The sequence below is a fragment of the Numenius arquata genome, chromosome 3 (genome assembly GCF_964106895.1).
Source record: "Numenius arquata chromosome 3, bNumArq3.hap1.1, whole genome shotgun sequence".
Taxonomy (NCBI): Eukaryota; Metazoa; Chordata; class Aves; order Charadriiformes; family Scolopacidae; genus Numenius; species Numenius arquata.
Genome location: NC_133578.1, coordinates 26,322,586 through 26,339,636, shown reverse-complemented (window position 1 = coordinate 26,339,636; position 17,051 = coordinate 26,322,586). Strand labels below are relative to the sequence as shown.

The window sequence follows — 17,051 nt, the reverse complement described above, 5'->3', positions numbered from 1 at the left end:
TTTTAAGTGGCACTTGATGATAAGACAAGGGATCTAGTATGGTGAGGTGTAGATGAAGATAGAAATGGATACCCTATAATTTGGTTGCCAATGGACTTTGCAGTTTAGGACACCTTTGAAACCTACTACAAGTTAGTAATTTGTAAGGACGTGTCATTTTTAGTAGTTTTGAATATTCCTTCTGTCATTTTCATGTATTCTAGATTTAGGTTAAAAGTCTTACATATTAATTGTTTGATGTTAATAGCTGTATTTTGCAATTGTTTGTATGTTTTAACTCTCTTGGGTAGTAATAACATGTCTACCTCTAGGAAGAGAATTTGGCTCTAAAGAGAAACCATCAAACCTGGAAATAAGCAGAAAATTTTATTGCAACAATTGGATATCCAAAACCCTCTGTGTGTTTTTCAACTTCATAAACTTATAATAGTGTTAACTAATAACTTTAGTGTGTATCGAGCCTTTTGACAATGCATTTTTCGTCATTAAGAAATGTTATTATTTTTAAAGTGGTTGAAGTTCCTAAGAAGCCTGTGCCTGAGCAAAAACAACCAGCAATTATAGCTGAAAAGAAGAAAAAGAAAGAAGTAACAGTTCATAAAGGTATGACTTTCCTGCAAAACTAACAGGACCATGCAGATTAAGATCTCTCATGCATCTCCTTCAAGCTGAACTGCGGTAGTTATTCACACTTCCTTGAAAAGGAGAGAATTCTCTTTATGTTGGACAGTGACATGAGCGAGGGTCATGGCAGCCCATCCTCTTCTCCCACTTCATATTTTCAAGCAGAGAGAGAATAGTGGCAATGGTGGTTGAAGCAAACCAAGAATTGCTGGCAAAATCAAACTGAGCTTCAATTATCTTTCCTTCTCCCTGTAGATTAGCCTTGGGCATGGGTGGTGCTTTTGAGCCAGTGAACGCTGCACTTCTGAGGAGCGTCCTCCATTTAGATCACTGCATATCTCTCAGGGGAGGGTGGGCCTGATCACCTGTCTCACAGGTCCCTTCATGACCACTGAACAATGTACAAGATGCACATCCTAAACAAGAAAAAAGCCAGTTCTACCTGGTTTGTGTCCAGAAAATAATTTGCAAGATTATTTAAACAATAAATATATCTGAATCACTTACAGTTGTCAAGAAACCTGTTGATGAAAAAGTGGAGATAACCACTCAGAGGGTTGCAGAAGAAAAAGTCAAACGGGCTGAGGGTAACTACTGTTTAATTACCTTATAATGTCACCTTTACATGAAAGTAATGGCTACTGTTACTTAGCTGATCTGCATATGCTTTGTCTTCATTTAACATTGGTCTGATAAATTTTTCAGTCTTTGAAATATCTAATATAAGCTTCTGTTGAAATGTATAAAAGAAAGATGAAAAGCTTTTTAGGGGAAAATATTAAATGCAGATACTAGCTACTAATGCTTTAAGAAAGGAAGCGAGTATAAAATTGCACTGGGTGAAACAGTATGTTTCAGTCTAAGCTGAAGATGTAAAATCCCCATCTTCCTCAGATTTCTATCTTGACCTGTCTACCAGGATGTCTTGGTTAATTGTTTGGGTATGAAATAAAGATGCGTCCTTATTTTCTTGCTAACCACCTCCTTTTGTACAGCATTTCCCATCCTGCAGCAGGAGCCTGTTGGCTGCAATTCAATATATGTCAGCATATGACCTGTGTACTAAATGCCCTGAGTTACCCAGACCCTTTAGAAGGTATCGATAAAAGGAAACAAACACATTCCTTCCATTGCTTAGCATGATTCCAAGGAGCCTGATTTAGCTATGAAGTTAGATTATGTTCGTCTTGTTTGTTGTTTTTTTCAACATCATTGCTAGATAGCTGTAGACCTATTTTGATCTCTGTGCTAAATTATGACTAACAAAATTTTAATGCCAACAGTTACCAAGAAAGTTCTACCTCCAAAACCTACACCAATGATTGTTGAAGAAAAAGTTATGAAAAAGGAAGGTACAGATCAGCATCTTTCAATTGCAGTTTCCATTTTCTTCCAGCACCCTGTATGTTCTTGTGCTTCTTGTGAATATGTGGGCCTGTGTCTATGCACCTGGACCTTTTGTAGTAGTCATGCTGTGACTACTCTCAGTGTTTAGTTAGTATGTGTACCATGTTTTTACCTTTCATAAAGTCTGTTTTTAACATGTTTGCGGCTAGCCTTTTGATTCTTGTTTAAGCAGCATACAGGATATTGCAGTGTGATTTAGCTTTTTCTTCATCTATTCTGCCTGCTCACCTATGCTTACATAATAATGGCCCAGTGCCCCAAAATTTCTTTGAAGAACCACCTTTGGATTTCTTCTGATAAACCATTTCCAAAAGCCTGTGCATGCATTTATTTTAAATTTTCAGGTTAAAGGTGTCTGTGTCTTTAGTCTTTAACAGATACTAAATATTACACTTGTATACTTGTCCTGTGTTCAGTATTTTATAGTATGAATACTGAATGTCTAAATATGTTTAAGACATAAATGTGCAATATAGATAAAGATTTGATAAAAACTTACATGCTGACTGCCACTAATGTGGATCTAGAATATAAAATACTAAAACAAAATCCTATCTTTAAAGTACCGACAGTAGAAACATGGACTGTTTCAGAAGAAAAGATGTCGGTTTCTGTCCACAGAGAAGAAGAATATTCATATGTCACAGGTATGTACAAAACCAAAAATCTGTGCACCCAAAACAAAACAATATTTCAATCCTACTAGATTTTCTTATAATCTATTTTTATGTATGGCAAAATACATATTTAGACACATCATACGTCTTTCAACATGTATTGCTTCTTTTTGTTCATTGTGTTATGTAGCATCAGTTTTCATTAGATTCATAGGCATCAACATTTCAACTATTTTATCTTAACATTGTTTAAATGCTTTTCTTTGAAGAGCCAACAGAGCATGAGAAAACAGTTGAAGAAAGATTCTTTGAAGCTGTTTACCCAATTGAAGGTAGATGGATTAAGAATGAGAGGCTAATCAATGTTTAAGATTTTTTAAACAATTTGAATCTATAGTTAATGAAAACTCATTGTGAGATTTGCACATGCTGTTGGTTTTCTGGATGAAATTTTTTTTACATATAAGCATATGTGTTTCAGTGACTTTTGTGTACTGAACACACATAATATCTTCTTGAAAGCTTTTCAGATTTACTACAGACATTGATATTTCTTATCTCAAAAATTAATATCTTTAAAATTCCTATTGTAGAACATAAAGAAGTTGAAGAGGAGAAAGAAGAAGAGGAAGAAGTCATTTCTACAGAACTGGAGATCCCTCATGTTGAAGGTGAATAAAATCTTTGTATCATCATGCACTCCATTTTTCTGAACTTGCACATTATCTGCCTGCACCAGTCTTTACCAAAGAATAGAATATCAGAAGTGAGATCTTTCCATCTGTCTATGGCACCATTCTCAAAAGCTCAAGCCCTACTGCATTTCTGAATCTAATTCTTCTTCATCACTGCTTTAAATAATTCTTTGAATAGCTTTTCTTTGAGACAAGCATAATGTATCTGTTCGACAAATCAGCATATCTTTTGACATATAGTGTTTGCTTATCCAGGGTATTGAAAGTAGTCTACTGTGATATTTCTACTGTCTCTTAAGTGTTCACCACCTATCTCTTTAAAGTGCCTGAGATACCAAAGAGACATGTTCCAGAAGAAAGAAAAACCGTTCCTGTCCCTAAAAAAGAAGGTCCACCAGCTAAAGGTATTTCTACTGCCTTAGTAAAAAAAAAAAAAAAAAAAACAAAACAAAAAAAACACCCAACCAAATTGTCTTTCATTATATTATTTTTTCATGTTTTCTTGTATATATTTGTGAATTTACTGTGGCTTCAGTTTTGCATTGTCTTCATATGCATTATTTGATTTTTGCATTATCTCCATACTTTCACTTTGTCATTTGTGCTATAACTTAGCCTGCAATTTGCACTTGTCTCAGCTTTGGCCCTTCGCTTTCCTAACAATCTTGTGCTTGTTTGTATTTAGGTTGTGTGGCTTTGCAGAAAAGGGTAGGGTGGTTTTACTTCAATAGAGTGCAGTTAAAGGTGATAGTGCATAAATGTTAACATTGGAATTTTATACTCTATCATATAGTCTTTCTTTCCCATATAGTCTGTCTTTCCCAAATAGTCCACTGTGTGTCCAAAAGGTTGTACATTCTGTTGTGTTGCAGTTGCTCAGCTCTTTGTCCAGGCACTATATACTATAAAACAATCTTGAATAACTGAACTCTGGATAAGCGGTCCAAAAACTAAAGCTCTCTCACTTTGACAATGTTTTCCAAAGTTCCTGAAGTCCCTAAGAAACCTGTTCCAGAAAAGAAAGTTGCTGTTGCTAAAAAGGAGGTGGCTCCAGCAAAAGGTACAGCATCTTTTGAATGTGGACTTTAACCAGTCCTGTACTATTGTGTTGTTTTTCTAACTACTATTCGTTTCTCAATATAAGCATATGATAAATATAGTTTTTGTGTGTTATGCTGTATGTCTGTTCTCATCTAAGACAAACTCAAAAGCCTTAGAAAGATTACTTAAACAAATTTTAATACCTTTTAAGTTCCTGAAGTGTCTAAAAAACTTGTGCCTGAGGAAAAAGTACTTCCCAAAGAAGAACCTCCACATGCCAAAGGGTTTCTTAGTGATGGAGTTTTTGTTGTTGTTGTTAGCCTGTATGTAAATATATTTGTGTTAGACTGATTTTTTTTTTTTTTAAATGTATTGTTCTCTGTGCATATATAACAGTTTTTAAGGCCAGGTAACATACTTGAGCACCTCTTTCTTCAGCTAAGAAATCAATCTTAAAGCACTTGAGAGACTTCCAGAGTCCGGTTTGAATTTTTTTTTCCCCAAAATGTATTGCTCTTGTCTCATACTTTTCTATGTTAAGTGTATGAATGTGTTATATGTTGTGTCTTGATATCCTTATAAATGGATTAATGAAATTCTGTAATACTCCAATAAATCTTTGAAAAATCTCACATTTTATCTTTTTTAAGTGCCAGAGGTGCCTAAGAGAGCTCCCCCAGAGAAAAAAGTTGCTGTTCCAAAAAGAGAGGAAGCTCCATCACCTAAAGGTACACATAAATAAATAAAATTCTTTTCTTGTTATCTTAAGCATCTTCTTTGTGTCTAGTTTTGGATTGGGTTGTTAAGTGAATCTGGTTTCTGTTGTACTTCAGTTACATTAGCTACGTATCTTCTGTGTCAGTTTTGTGGATAACTGTGCTATAGATGCAGTCTTAAAACACCTGTAATTTTAGTTACTTAATATTATAATTCATATCTCTGAAGTGCCAGAAGTACCTAAGAAACCAGCTCCAGAAGAAAAAATACCACATGTTCCTAAAGTAGAAGAAGCTCCAACTGCAAAAGGTACAATATTGTTCACTGTCATATCATTTATTGTAGTCTTTAGAACATTACATTTGTCTCAGCTTGCTCAGCTGTTGTGTTTTGTAAGCAGAATATGTCCATATGTAATCTTTTTGAATGATACATTTCTGTTATGTGATGTTTTTGTCAGTTTTGCACATTACAGGTCCTAAACCTACATACTTTTTTTTAAGTGCCTGCAGTTCCTAAGAAACCTATCCCTAAAGAAAAAGTATCTCCTGCTGCTCCTAAAGAAGTTGAGACTCCTCCAGCTAAAGGTATGCTTTCCAGTAGAATGAAATAATATACTGTTTCTCAACTTCTGTTTGTGTGCTCTGTATTGTATCAGTCCTTGGTTTGTGTTTCCACTGTGAATTCTGGTGTTCTGATTTAGTGACAATGAATCATTACTTTGTGTTGTATGTGTTGCGCAGTAGTTATAAAAATATTATTTCTACATATTGAATCTCTGTTCTGTGTTATGTGCTTAGTACCCTTAAGCAATTCTTTGGAAACTTAGATTTAGCATTTTGCAAAACTGCTTTCACAATGGAATTAGAAAAGCATACATTTAACATTATTATCTGTCAAAGTGCCTGAAGTGCAGAAGAAAGCCACTTTTGAAGAAAGAGTACTTATTACAGAAGAAAAAATATCTGTTGCCATTCCAGAGGAAATCGCATCACCTGAAGGTACACTATAAGCAGACAATAGTGAGAAACTTGTGCTTTGCCGCTAAGTCTGTTGTTCTAAGACCAAGATCAAAATACACAAGAATTTTGTGTTAGTTATCTTGTATGAGTCTTGTTTTGAACATTTAACAGACTTCCAGGCAGTTAAGAGCCTCCTGGGTGTCATTTACCATTTCAGTCTTGAATGCCAGGATCCCACCTCATTGACATGAATGAAAACTCTACCACTGAGTACAATGATCTTCAGATCAGGCTTTCATGAAATCATAGTAAGAAATTTGGATGTATAGAGTTGAGATTAGACTCTGCTAATTAGCACTGTAACCATCCATTTTTTCACACTACCTACAAAGGTCTCTGTAGCCCAGCAGATAGCAATACTATTTCTCTCTGTGGTGTCAGCTTCTCACCAGCTCTTTTAGTTCACATTCTCGTACTCAGGGAAGATTGAGATTGATCACTTTAAGTTAGTATAATTTCACAAAATATCTGCTTCAAGATAGCTTAAATCAACATTTTGACCATTTATATCCCATTAATAACTAGCCAGTCAAGAAAATTTACATATTCTATTAAAAAGCATAAATGAGTTTTTTTAAAGCAGATAAGGAAGTTATCTATCTAAAATATGTACATGCAAATATATTTTCATACGGATACATGCAGTGTTAATTTCTGTTTGTCTCCTGCAAATTAACCTTTTACGCCAGAACAAATTGTTTTCCCTGATATAGTCACATTTGAGGATGTGCATATGCCAGACTTTCCTTAATTCTTGACCTACCCTTCTCATCTTGTCAGTTTTATGTAGCTGGATCAAGGAGTAACCTCTAACTCTTTGACTGTTGTTTTCCCCCTGCTTAGCTGTTGGGATGGGGAAGTTTGGGGAGCTGAGATATTCTGAGGGACTGACAGTTAACCAGTGAAAGATATTTGAGAGATACAGAAGCACACAATAGGGTACATGGGGCATGAATAAAATACATCATTTAGAGCAAATCATACATATGTCTGTGCACAGCACTTTCTGTATTGTATGCATATCTGTCATTGTCATAGAGAACTTGTAAGAATTGGTCTTCATCTTCTCCATTCATTGATCCCTCCCTCCTTCTATCAATCTATCCCTTCACCAAAAATATTAAAACTAATAATTTTCTTTAAAGAACCAACAATTGAAGAATGGGCTGAAGAAGAAATGGAGGAATTGTCTATTTCCATTCACAGAGAAGAGATCTCTGAAGGTATGACCACAATTCAGGAATACTAGGTGTCATGGTCTAACTCCAGCCAGCACCTAGGAACACAACGCTGCTCACTCACTCCTTGTTCCCCCAGTAAGGAGAAAAGGGAGAAAAGGAGGGGGGGTGGGGGTGGGGAGGGAACCACATGAGTTGAGATAAAGACAATTTAATAGAACAGTAATGGGAGAGGAAAAAAAAAAGCTATAAAAGAATATAAAAAATAAAGTGATACAACACCAAGTGGCTCTCACTACCTGATGATCGATTGCCCAGCCCATCCTGAGCAGTGATTGCAAATTCCTGCTCCCAGGCCAACCCCCATTTATATAATGAGCATAACATCTATGGTATGGAATATTCCTTTGGCCAGCTTGTCCTGCCTATGCTCCCTCTCAGCTTCTATGGGAAACCGAAAAAGTCCTTGACTAATGTAAACATCACTTATCAACAACTAAAACAATATGTGTTGTCAGCATTATTCTCATACTAAATCCAAAACAGACCAGCTGCTAGAAAACAAATTAAGTCTATCCCACCTGAAACCAGGACCCTAGGCAAAAGCAAAAAGTAATTTTTGTTTTGTACCAAAAATAGCATGGATTAATATCGACTCTATTGATAAAGAAAAAATTACTACTATATAAATATGTTTCATATCTTATCAGCTTTAATGATACGAATGCCTACAATTTCTATTTGAAAAGTGTAGTAGCTAATCCTGTTTTGATAAAGTGAAAATAATGAGGTATCTCTTGGATGCTGAGAATTATCAGCTCTTCTTTTTTTTTTAATAAAAATTCTCTGTTGGAAGTTCCTCTTCCACCAGGTTGCCTGGATGAAGTAAAGGTCCTTCAGAATACCACGGTGCACTCTGCTTCCTCAGACTATTTCACTGTAAAATGGCTAAATTGTTTCCACCTCTAAATATATTGGTGGTAAGATAATGCTGTGAAGGATGGCAACATACACTGATTGAGTGACACTGAAAAAAGTATTTTCAAGGGATGCTTTTAGTCAAGGAATTTTCTTGGTACTTGGCTTTCTCAAAGTGAAGAGGCTTCCTCAAAGTGAATGTATTCCAACATTAGTGAAGTACTGGACAGAGGAATGGAAAGAGCTGATCAAGTACTTCAAATGTTAAGCATTTTCAAATTCCACAGAAATATAAGATGAAAGCTCAGTCTCAATTCCATTTAAGTTGCTTGGACTTTTTCCATCGGTTTCAGAGGGAGCAGGCTGAGAGAGTTGGGGTTGTTTAGCCTGGAGAAAAGAAAGCTCCAGGGAGACCTTATAGCAGCCTTCCAGTATCTGAAGGGGGTCTACAGGAGAAATGGGGAGGGAGTCTTTATCAGGGAGTGGAGCCATAGGATGAGGGCTAATGGTTTTAAACTGAAAGAGGAGAAATTAAGATTAGATATTAAGAAGAAATTCTTTACTGTGAGGGTGGTGAGGGGCTGGAACAGGTTGCCCAGAGAAGTTGTGGATGACCCTTCACTGGAAATATTCAAGACCAGGCAGGATGGGGCTTTGAGCAACCTGGTCTAGTGGGAGGTGTCCCTGCCCATGGCAGGGGGATTGGAACTCAATAATCTTCAAGGTCCCTTCCAACACAAACCATTCTATGATTCTATGATTTTGTAATACCAGAGTGTCTGTTAGTAAAGCACGCTGCTTATTCTTGTCTTACAAACATCTTGTGGCTTACCAGGGCCATAAAGGCATCATAATAGACATCAAATACTTAAACTCAAGTATTTTTTCATTTTACTCTTTTTAAGTGACTGAAGAAGAGTCTTACTACATAGAGGAGAGGGTAACTGTTCCTAAAAGAGAGGAAGCCCCACCCACTAAAGGTATACATTCTGTTCATTACAAAATATTTGTTGTTTCACCCTTCTGAGTGTTATGCTGCCACTATATGTTTATCTCCATTCGTGGTTTGTTTTGTTTTTTTTTTTTGTATTGAGGAAATGTGTGCATGTTATAGTTATACTACCTCTCTTTGTAAAACTATGTATTGTAATCTTTTAAAGTGCCTGAGAAGCATAGGAGAGTTGTCCCTGAACAAAAAGTTCCAGCTGCCCCTAAGGAAGCTCCAGGAGTTAAAGGTATAATTCAAGTCTTCATCTGGGTGATGTATCTTCAAGGGGATAATGTTTGTCTTACTGTGTTGTCTATAAGTGTTGACCTGGGTAGTGTCTGCTTCCAGTGATGAATGGTTGTCTCACATTCCATCTTGTACTATGAAAATTATTGTTTGTGTTAACTCAGTAAAACACATTGTGATACAGTATACAATTACATATATTACACCTTAATATTTTTTCTCATCTTTCTTCTCATCTTATTAATTTTTCTAAAGTTCCTGAAGTTCATAAGAAAGCAGTTCCTAAAGAGAAAGTACTTGTCCCTGTGCCTAAAAAAATGGAGGCTCCACCAGCAAAAGGTATATCAGTGGTTTGTTCCTGGTGCAAAAAAATGCTTTTTTTGCTGCATTCCGTCTTTGACATATATGCACGTTGATAAAAAAATGTGTCTCATATATCAAATTTCTTCAATATTAAACATGTATTTATGTCCATTTTTTTACAATGTGGCCTGTGGCCTGTGTCATCTTTTTGAGATTTATGTGTTATTTCATCTTTTATCTTATGCCTGTTGGTGAAATCAATCGAATTTTCTAAAGTTGCGTAATCTTATTTTAAGAACCTGCAGAAGAACGGGTGCCCACTCTTGAGATAGAAGTTGAAGAACCTCCATCAACCAAAGGTAAAAAAACTGAAAATGTTATTATCATGGAGATTTTTTGTTTGGCCTTGCAGTTTTCACATTGAGGCATTTTGCTTATATAAATTTTTGTTTATTACTATCTGTAACTTCTGTCTGGATCTCCTCTTCTTTTGACTAGTTACTCATCTTTGTGCTAAAGCTGTAAAGTACGTTCTTCTGCAGTGTCTCATTTTTGTTGCTGTTGAAGTTTGCTTAGCATTTTCTTTTAAAAAAAAATCAGATTAAGTAGAAAAAACTTATGTATGTCTGCATCTCAAATATTGCAATTAAATATTCCTACACTTATTATTTTTAAGTGACTGCAGTGCACAGGAAAATTATTACAGAAGAAAAAGTTGCAGTTGCTAAAAAAGAGGAGGCTCCACCAAAAAGAGGTATATAATTTTTCACAGCTACACAGAGAAGTCTTATTTCAGAGTACTGATTTATATTTATTATGTCTAGTTGTCTAAAACAAGCTGTAATGTTCAGTGTTTGCTGTCTTTTTTTATTTGACTTGAAGAAATGTCTGCATTTGTGCTTTGTTATCTGATTATGTTCGTAAACTGTGATTAATTCAAAATCTTTTAAAATAAACACTTTCTGAAAAAAAAAACCTAATATGCCAGCAGTTCCCAAGAAGCCTGTGCCAGAAGAGAAAGTACCTTTTCCAATTTCACAGAAAGTGGCAGCTCCACCAGCTAAAGGTATACAAGTTCTTCTGAAAGTAGAGAAGGCTTGTAAATATCAGATGTCTGTGTGCATCATACTCACCATTTGCCTCTTTAATCAAATCCCATTCTCTCCTGACTTGATTATAAATGAAAAGAACCTTTCCCTTCTCCCCTGCAAAAGAATGCAGAAGGTGGCAGAGAGCAGTCACACATTTGCATTCCTTTCATTTTCTAGATACTGTTTAACTTCATTGATTACTCTAGCTGCTTAAGAGCTTTGGAAAGCTGAGTGAAGACATTTATGCAATGAAGAAGTTAAATAAATATGAACCATTTAGAAAAAAACTAACAATTCTTTATAACATTGGCAATGTTCAGTCAAGGGTTTCAAACTTACAAGTATGTCCTCTGTTTCTGTGATTTTCTTACGTTTGAAAAGTGATTTTGTTATGTATCCTGTATGTGTGGTATTTTGTGGTTTAATAACATTTCTGAAGAGCCTAGAGGAAAACTATTTAGGTCTTACTTTCATCTCAATGATTCCATCTTCCTTCATGATGTGTGAATACGGTGTTTGCTTTTTGATGTGTTTTGGTCTATATATCTACTATCCTAATATTATATGTATTATTTTAGTTGATATTTTAATATTTAACTTTATTTCTGCTGTTACTAAAATTGCAGGGTGTTTCAAAGTGTCTAATTTATTTGGGGAATTTATTCCTGGAACGCCCCAAACTCGTAGTCTTCAAAATACTTAATGCATATCTAGGCACTATGCATTAAAGCTTCAGTTGGTCAGTTTCTCTGTTAATTTAAATGTCTTTAGGTTTGTATGTCTGGTGTGATTGTTGTGTTTATCATAAGTACCTTTGCTATGTAAATGTGTACTATTTCCCCAAAATGGTTTGTTCATAATTCTTTCTTATGATCGTCAGAAAGAGTGATTTTTTTTTCAGAATTTAGTATTCTTACAATTACTATCTTTAAAGAACCAGAAGCACTAAAGAAAATTGCCAGAGAAGAAAGAGTATCCATTGCTGTTCCAAAAAGAAAAGTATCACCACCACCAGAAGGTACTCCAGCCCATGGATTAATCTATGAACAGATTCTCCTCATGCAATACCACCAGAGCTTCAAGCCTACTGGCCTGGCACCTTACTTGAAGTTCTAATGTTAGAATCATAGAATCATTTAGGTTGGAAAAGACCCTTAAGATCATTGAGTCCAACCATTAACCTAACACTACCAAGTCCACTACTGTGATCCACCATAGTCCCAAAGGAGCCTTGGGTCTTTGAGAAACACTAGAGACATATTTTTCCCAATTACTCTGGGTGCGGGAGGAAATAATAACTAGTTGTCTAGGAAACCCCAAATGGGATATTTGTTATTGTACATAATATTGCACCAGAGAAAAATATTAATGTTAGACTCTGTCTTTGAAGTGCCAACAGAAGAACACTGGGCTATGTCAGAAGAAGTATCCATTTCTCTTCACACAGAAGAGGAGATTTCATACACAGGTATGAATGGACCAAAATATTCTGTGTCCAAATTTAGATTTTAACATCCACTTAAAAAAAACCCAACCAAATAAACAAACAAAAAGCCCAACAAAACACAATTTCATGTCCTGTGCAGTTTGCCAGTTTATCCTGAAAGTGACACTTGTAGAATACCACAGGACAATATTCCATTCTCCCAAAAGGCTTAAATCTTTCCTCCTGGCTTACTGCTGTTTTTATTGTGCCAGCCCAACCATTTCACTAGGTCCTCCTTTGCAAATCTTGCTACCTGTTCAATCTTTAAGGGGAAAAAAAGGCAGCCTTTTCCTTCATTTATATTAACATGCTTTCCTCTTCTGAAAAGAAAGCCTGTGCTTTCCTGGTCTGTGACAGCAACTCCCAACATAAATCTGAAGATCAAAGTAAAAATCTTTACCTCTGCTGTTACCTGCCTGGCTGAGATACTTAGCATAATCCCAGATATTGGGCCTGCCAGTTCAAGGGCTTTGAATAAAGTCCACAACTTTGGAAGAAAATTCATTGATCTATCACTTTTGGAGGCAATCTATTGATTTGTGAAAAAAAGAGACACAAGATTCCGCATACTTACTACTTTCAGATCTGCTGCTTTTGATAAACAGCATTATCATAGTCATATCACGAAAGATTAAAACAATCACATCAGAGTGAAGTTAAATAATCTATTTAGTCTCTCTGTTGGAGAATGATGCGGGGACAGGTAGATCATGAGTACTAAGAGGAGTATGGCAGAGGATCTTTGACTGGCTTTCTGTAAGGTAGGAGTAACATACCAGCTGGTCTGGAAAAAACGGGTCACGGCAGAAGGACATTAAATGCAACAGTTCTCCCATGGGATACCAAATAGAGGTGTTGAAGCTAGGACAAAAGAATCCAAAGGAACCTGAGCTTCCTGGCAAGGACACTCATGCATAATGCAGATTTTGTTATCAAATCAACCAAAATTACCAGTTCCAGTTTCAGTTTAAGTTTTCAAATGCATATGTACCTGGCACTTACAATCAAATATCAATCAGGGCTCTGCCAGAAAATATTTAAAGAGCTGGTCAATCTTCACATTGCCCTAAAAGTAACATCCACTTAGCAAGCATCAAGACTTGCTGCAGACACTCATCTATGCATACTGTAGCTTGTTAGGAAGGAAGCATGTAGAAATTCTCAAATCTGTCACTGCAGAATGGATTCCATCTCTTAAGAAGATCAGAAGGGATCTCCAATCTGTTAAGAAAATGCCAAAGTTATTGTCTTGGCAAGTCTAGTAGTCTCCCAGACACTAAAATGCTAGGGTAAGTTTCTGTGCAGTTTCCAGTTATATTGGTCAAAAATTTCCCAAGACATCTGCCTCAGAAGACAAAACCCATGCATTGCAGTTCTGAAAAAGAGAATATACTGCTTAAACATAGCATGCATTCCTTCCTGAATAAATCTTAAAAACTGAACATATTCACACCTTAATCTTTTGGAAATTTTCCTACTCTTATAGGGAAAGGCTCCTTGCCATCCTTGAACTAACAAGCCACTTTGTAAAGCAATCAACTGAATAAAAAAAATACCTTCCTCACTGAGCAATTAATTCTCTTGCCTTTAATTAGACCAGAGCTCTTATCCATTGTCAGTCACTCATGAAGTTTTTCTCTATATACTCCCTCATCTTCATCTAGTGTTTCCTATGCAAATCTTTTGTTACCAGTGATTGAGGACTCTTGGTCTATTACGTAGTGCAAAGTGTCACTGCTGTAGAGAGGAACTGCCAGAGGATAGCAGGATTTAGTGATTTTGTAATTGGTTGAATTTGGATTTTGAGTTCCACCGACTATCAAGCTTAACTTCACTGCTGACAGCAGGGGATGAAGCAGGAATCATATCAGTTGTTTCTATTGGGATCTTGAGATGTTCATTGTTACTTAATTCAATAGCAGCCTAATGACTTCAATAATTATATGTCCAGTATCAATAAGCACACTTGTCTTTTACATATCAGTCATGTATTTGTAAGATATCTTTTTGTGTTTCTTGCCAAGAATATTTTTTCTTTTAAACAACACTTTCAAAATTACTTAAATGTAAATGTACTGTATCTTTTAAGTGCCTGATGTACCAGAGAGGGCTATCATTGAAGAAAGAGTACCAATTTATCCTCCAAAAAAAATGGCAAGACCACCAGCCAAAGGTATATTGGACAGAGTATTAAAACACGGTATAGATGTGTTTTCTGTCTTGTGTGTTCCATGTACAGTGAATATTGACTTGTTTTCTATGCAATGTTCTTCCTTTGATTAAATTCTTATTTGACAATGCCTTGTGATCCTTATTATTAGTAAGATATATGTGCTAAATTTTAAGATTCTTTTAATTGATATCTTTTTAAGTGCCTGAAGTACGCAAGACAGTTGTCCGAAAAGAAAAAGTATATGTTGAAGTGCCTCAGTATGAAGAGGAAGAAGAGATTCCAAAATACGAAGAGGAAGAAGCCACCAGATATGAGAAGGAAGTAATCCATTACAAGGAGGAAGTCCACCGTTATGAAGAAGTTAGTCACTATGAGGAAGAAGTTTCTCAGTATGAAGAAGTTCCTCAATATGAAGAGGAAGAAGTCACCCATTATGAAGAAGAAGCTGCTTACTATGAAGAGGAAGTTCCTGAATACGAGGAGGAAGAATCAGAAGTTCCCCAGTATGAAGAGAAGGCTCCTCCACCAGTTAGAGGTATACTTTAATTTTAGGATTTGTGTGAGAAAAAGTTGTATATTTTCATTCTGTTAATGTACCAATTTTTTGTTTCAATATGTTCCAGTGTGCTTTACAGTGTGCCTTTTTTCAAGATGTTTAATGATTAGTATATAGTGTAGAAAATGTGCAATGGCTGTATGTCTATTCTTTAATACTGCCTCTATAAATTTAAATGTTTCCTGAATGAAACATTAAGAAATGTTTCCTGAATGAAATTAAGAAAATTTAACCGAACTTTATTTCATCCTCATCTGGATGAAATTTTGCTATCAGGCTGTGCTTGAAATACTTTGAAATATTTATGAGAATTGTGCAATCACAGACAAAAAAATTGCTTATCTAGAAAATAGGTAGGGTACTTGAAAATAAGTGATTTAGGAACACAAGTCTCATTGACTTCCTCTCAGACGCCTTTGAAAACCCTATAGCTGTTGTTTATTTATTTCTTGAAGAGAATAATATATCTTCATGGAAAGCAAAGACATATAAATGTTCTATTAAATTACCACATGTAAATACTTTTAGATTAAACTGTTTTCCTTAGGAATAATTTTTATGTTACTGGTGCAAATTTTCAACATCATCGGTACAGGATGAACATACCATTCACTATTTAGAGAGGACAACTAAGTCACACCAAGATCTTGGTAATAAAGCCTTTCTACATTATAATATAAAGATATAGACTAACTATATCCATTTTTCAAAAATTACATAATCATCTAAGAGTCCTTAAAAATGTATATTTTCCAGTCCTGATTCAAATCACTCCATAGTGTCTCTTCCCAAAAAGAAGTTCAGAATTTCTTTTGACTAATTAATCAATGTCAAAACTATATTTAACATTGTTTGCACTAGAATTTTGACATATATATTAGCACATTTTTCCTAGTAAAGAAAAGGCCAGGCTGTACACTGCAAAAGCCAGGTTAATCCTGAACAGGAAGATTAGAGTTAGCTAAAATCTCCTTTGACCCTATCATAGTAATTAAGTTTAATTCGTAGGTGCTCCAAACTTTCTTCAGATTTAATTTTTTTCATCTAAGTAAACCACTCATAAACATTGCCATTACCCAACAAATTGTGGTATAAACTGCTGGCTACTTATAATGTGTCCACAGTTCTGTGTTTGAAGTAAATCAATTGATAAACCTGGTGTCCTTGCTTTTTACATGTAGAAAGCTCTTGGAAATTTCTGAGGAAGAAAATGTAATCAGCAATATTTATTCAATAAATATACAAAATTGGCTTATTCAAGATGATCAGAAGCAAACTATTACATGCCTGAGAAGCATTAGGATCATAGCTCTAGAGGAAAAAAAGGAGTAAAGAGTAAAACCACTAAAAACCTAATGCAGCAATTAAAGTAGTTTTTTATTACAACGTTTGTAATAAATATCCAAAAATTGGAGGAAGAAAAAATATTGTATGTTTGCAAGTTTCCTCATCATGGCACTTCTTAATCTTCTTTAATAGCCAGTTCTAAACAGTCAAACTCTGTCTTAACTCAATCTTTTGATCAGCAAATAAGCCCTTGATGTTAAAACCATTTTTATTGATGGCCTTAATGCCTGTGCAGGGAGAATGGACATAATAGCAGTTAATATAATCTGTTTGCTATTTTATTTTGTCTTAATGTTCAAAACATGTTAAATTATGGCCATGTGTTTTGGGTATGTACTTGTGATGTTTGTTTGCAATTTATGTTCCTGGTGTTTTAGAAGTAAATACCTAAACCATTAACGGTATCTTTCAAGTGCCTGATGTTCCCAAGAAGCCTGTTCCAGAGGAAAAAATACCTATTCTGAAGAAAAAAGAAGCTCCTCCAGCAAAAGGTATATATCATCTCTTTATGTTAGCAGACATCCTCTGATTTGTAATCCACAGTATTTTTCAGATGCCTTACTCAATCATTGCTTTTTTCTGTTCTTTTTGGAGGGGGCTCTTCATATGAAGTGTTTGTGTTGCTGTCTTTTTTGTTTCATT

At 35.4% G+C, this 17,051-nt stretch overlaps 1 protein-coding gene across 1 annotated transcript in view; it reads left to right on the top strand.

Annotated features, from left to right (window-relative positions):
- The window catches only part of TTN (titin), a 249,978-nt gene that overhangs the window by 91,626 nt on the left and 141,301 nt on the right, over window positions 1–17,051 (top strand). The window contains exons 113-135 of the mRNA XM_074144859.1: window positions 511–603; window positions 1,134–1,211; window positions 1,908–1,976; window positions 2,595–2,678; window positions 2,918–2,980; window positions 3,242–3,319; window positions 3,667–3,747; window positions 4,329–4,403; window positions 5,035–5,112; window positions 5,330–5,410; window positions 5,605–5,688; window positions 6,004–6,102; window positions 7,269–7,346; window positions 9,125–9,199; window positions 9,380–9,454; window positions 9,709–9,792; window positions 10,053–10,115; window positions 10,433–10,510; window positions 11,782–11,865; window positions 12,238–12,315; window positions 14,423–14,506; window positions 14,706–15,041; window positions 16,823–16,900. Coding sequence (XP_074000960.1) covers window positions 511–603; window positions 1,134–1,211; window positions 1,908–1,976; window positions 2,595–2,678; window positions 2,918–2,980; window positions 3,242–3,319; window positions 3,667–3,747; window positions 4,329–4,403; window positions 5,035–5,112; window positions 5,330–5,410; window positions 5,605–5,688; window positions 6,004–6,102; window positions 7,269–7,346; window positions 9,125–9,199; window positions 9,380–9,454; window positions 9,709–9,792; window positions 10,053–10,115; window positions 10,433–10,510; window positions 11,782–11,865; window positions 12,238–12,315; window positions 14,423–14,506; window positions 14,706–15,041; window positions 16,823–16,900 — 2,076 coding nt within the window. The remainder of the gene's footprint in view (window positions 1–510; window positions 604–1,133; window positions 1,212–1,907; window positions 1,977–2,594; window positions 2,679–2,917; window positions 2,981–3,241; window positions 3,320–3,666; window positions 3,748–4,328; window positions 4,404–5,034; window positions 5,113–5,329; window positions 5,411–5,604; window positions 5,689–6,003; window positions 6,103–7,268; window positions 7,347–9,124; window positions 9,200–9,379; window positions 9,455–9,708; window positions 9,793–10,052; window positions 10,116–10,432; window positions 10,511–11,781; window positions 11,866–12,237; window positions 12,316–14,422; window positions 14,507–14,705; window positions 15,042–16,822; window positions 16,901–17,051) is intronic.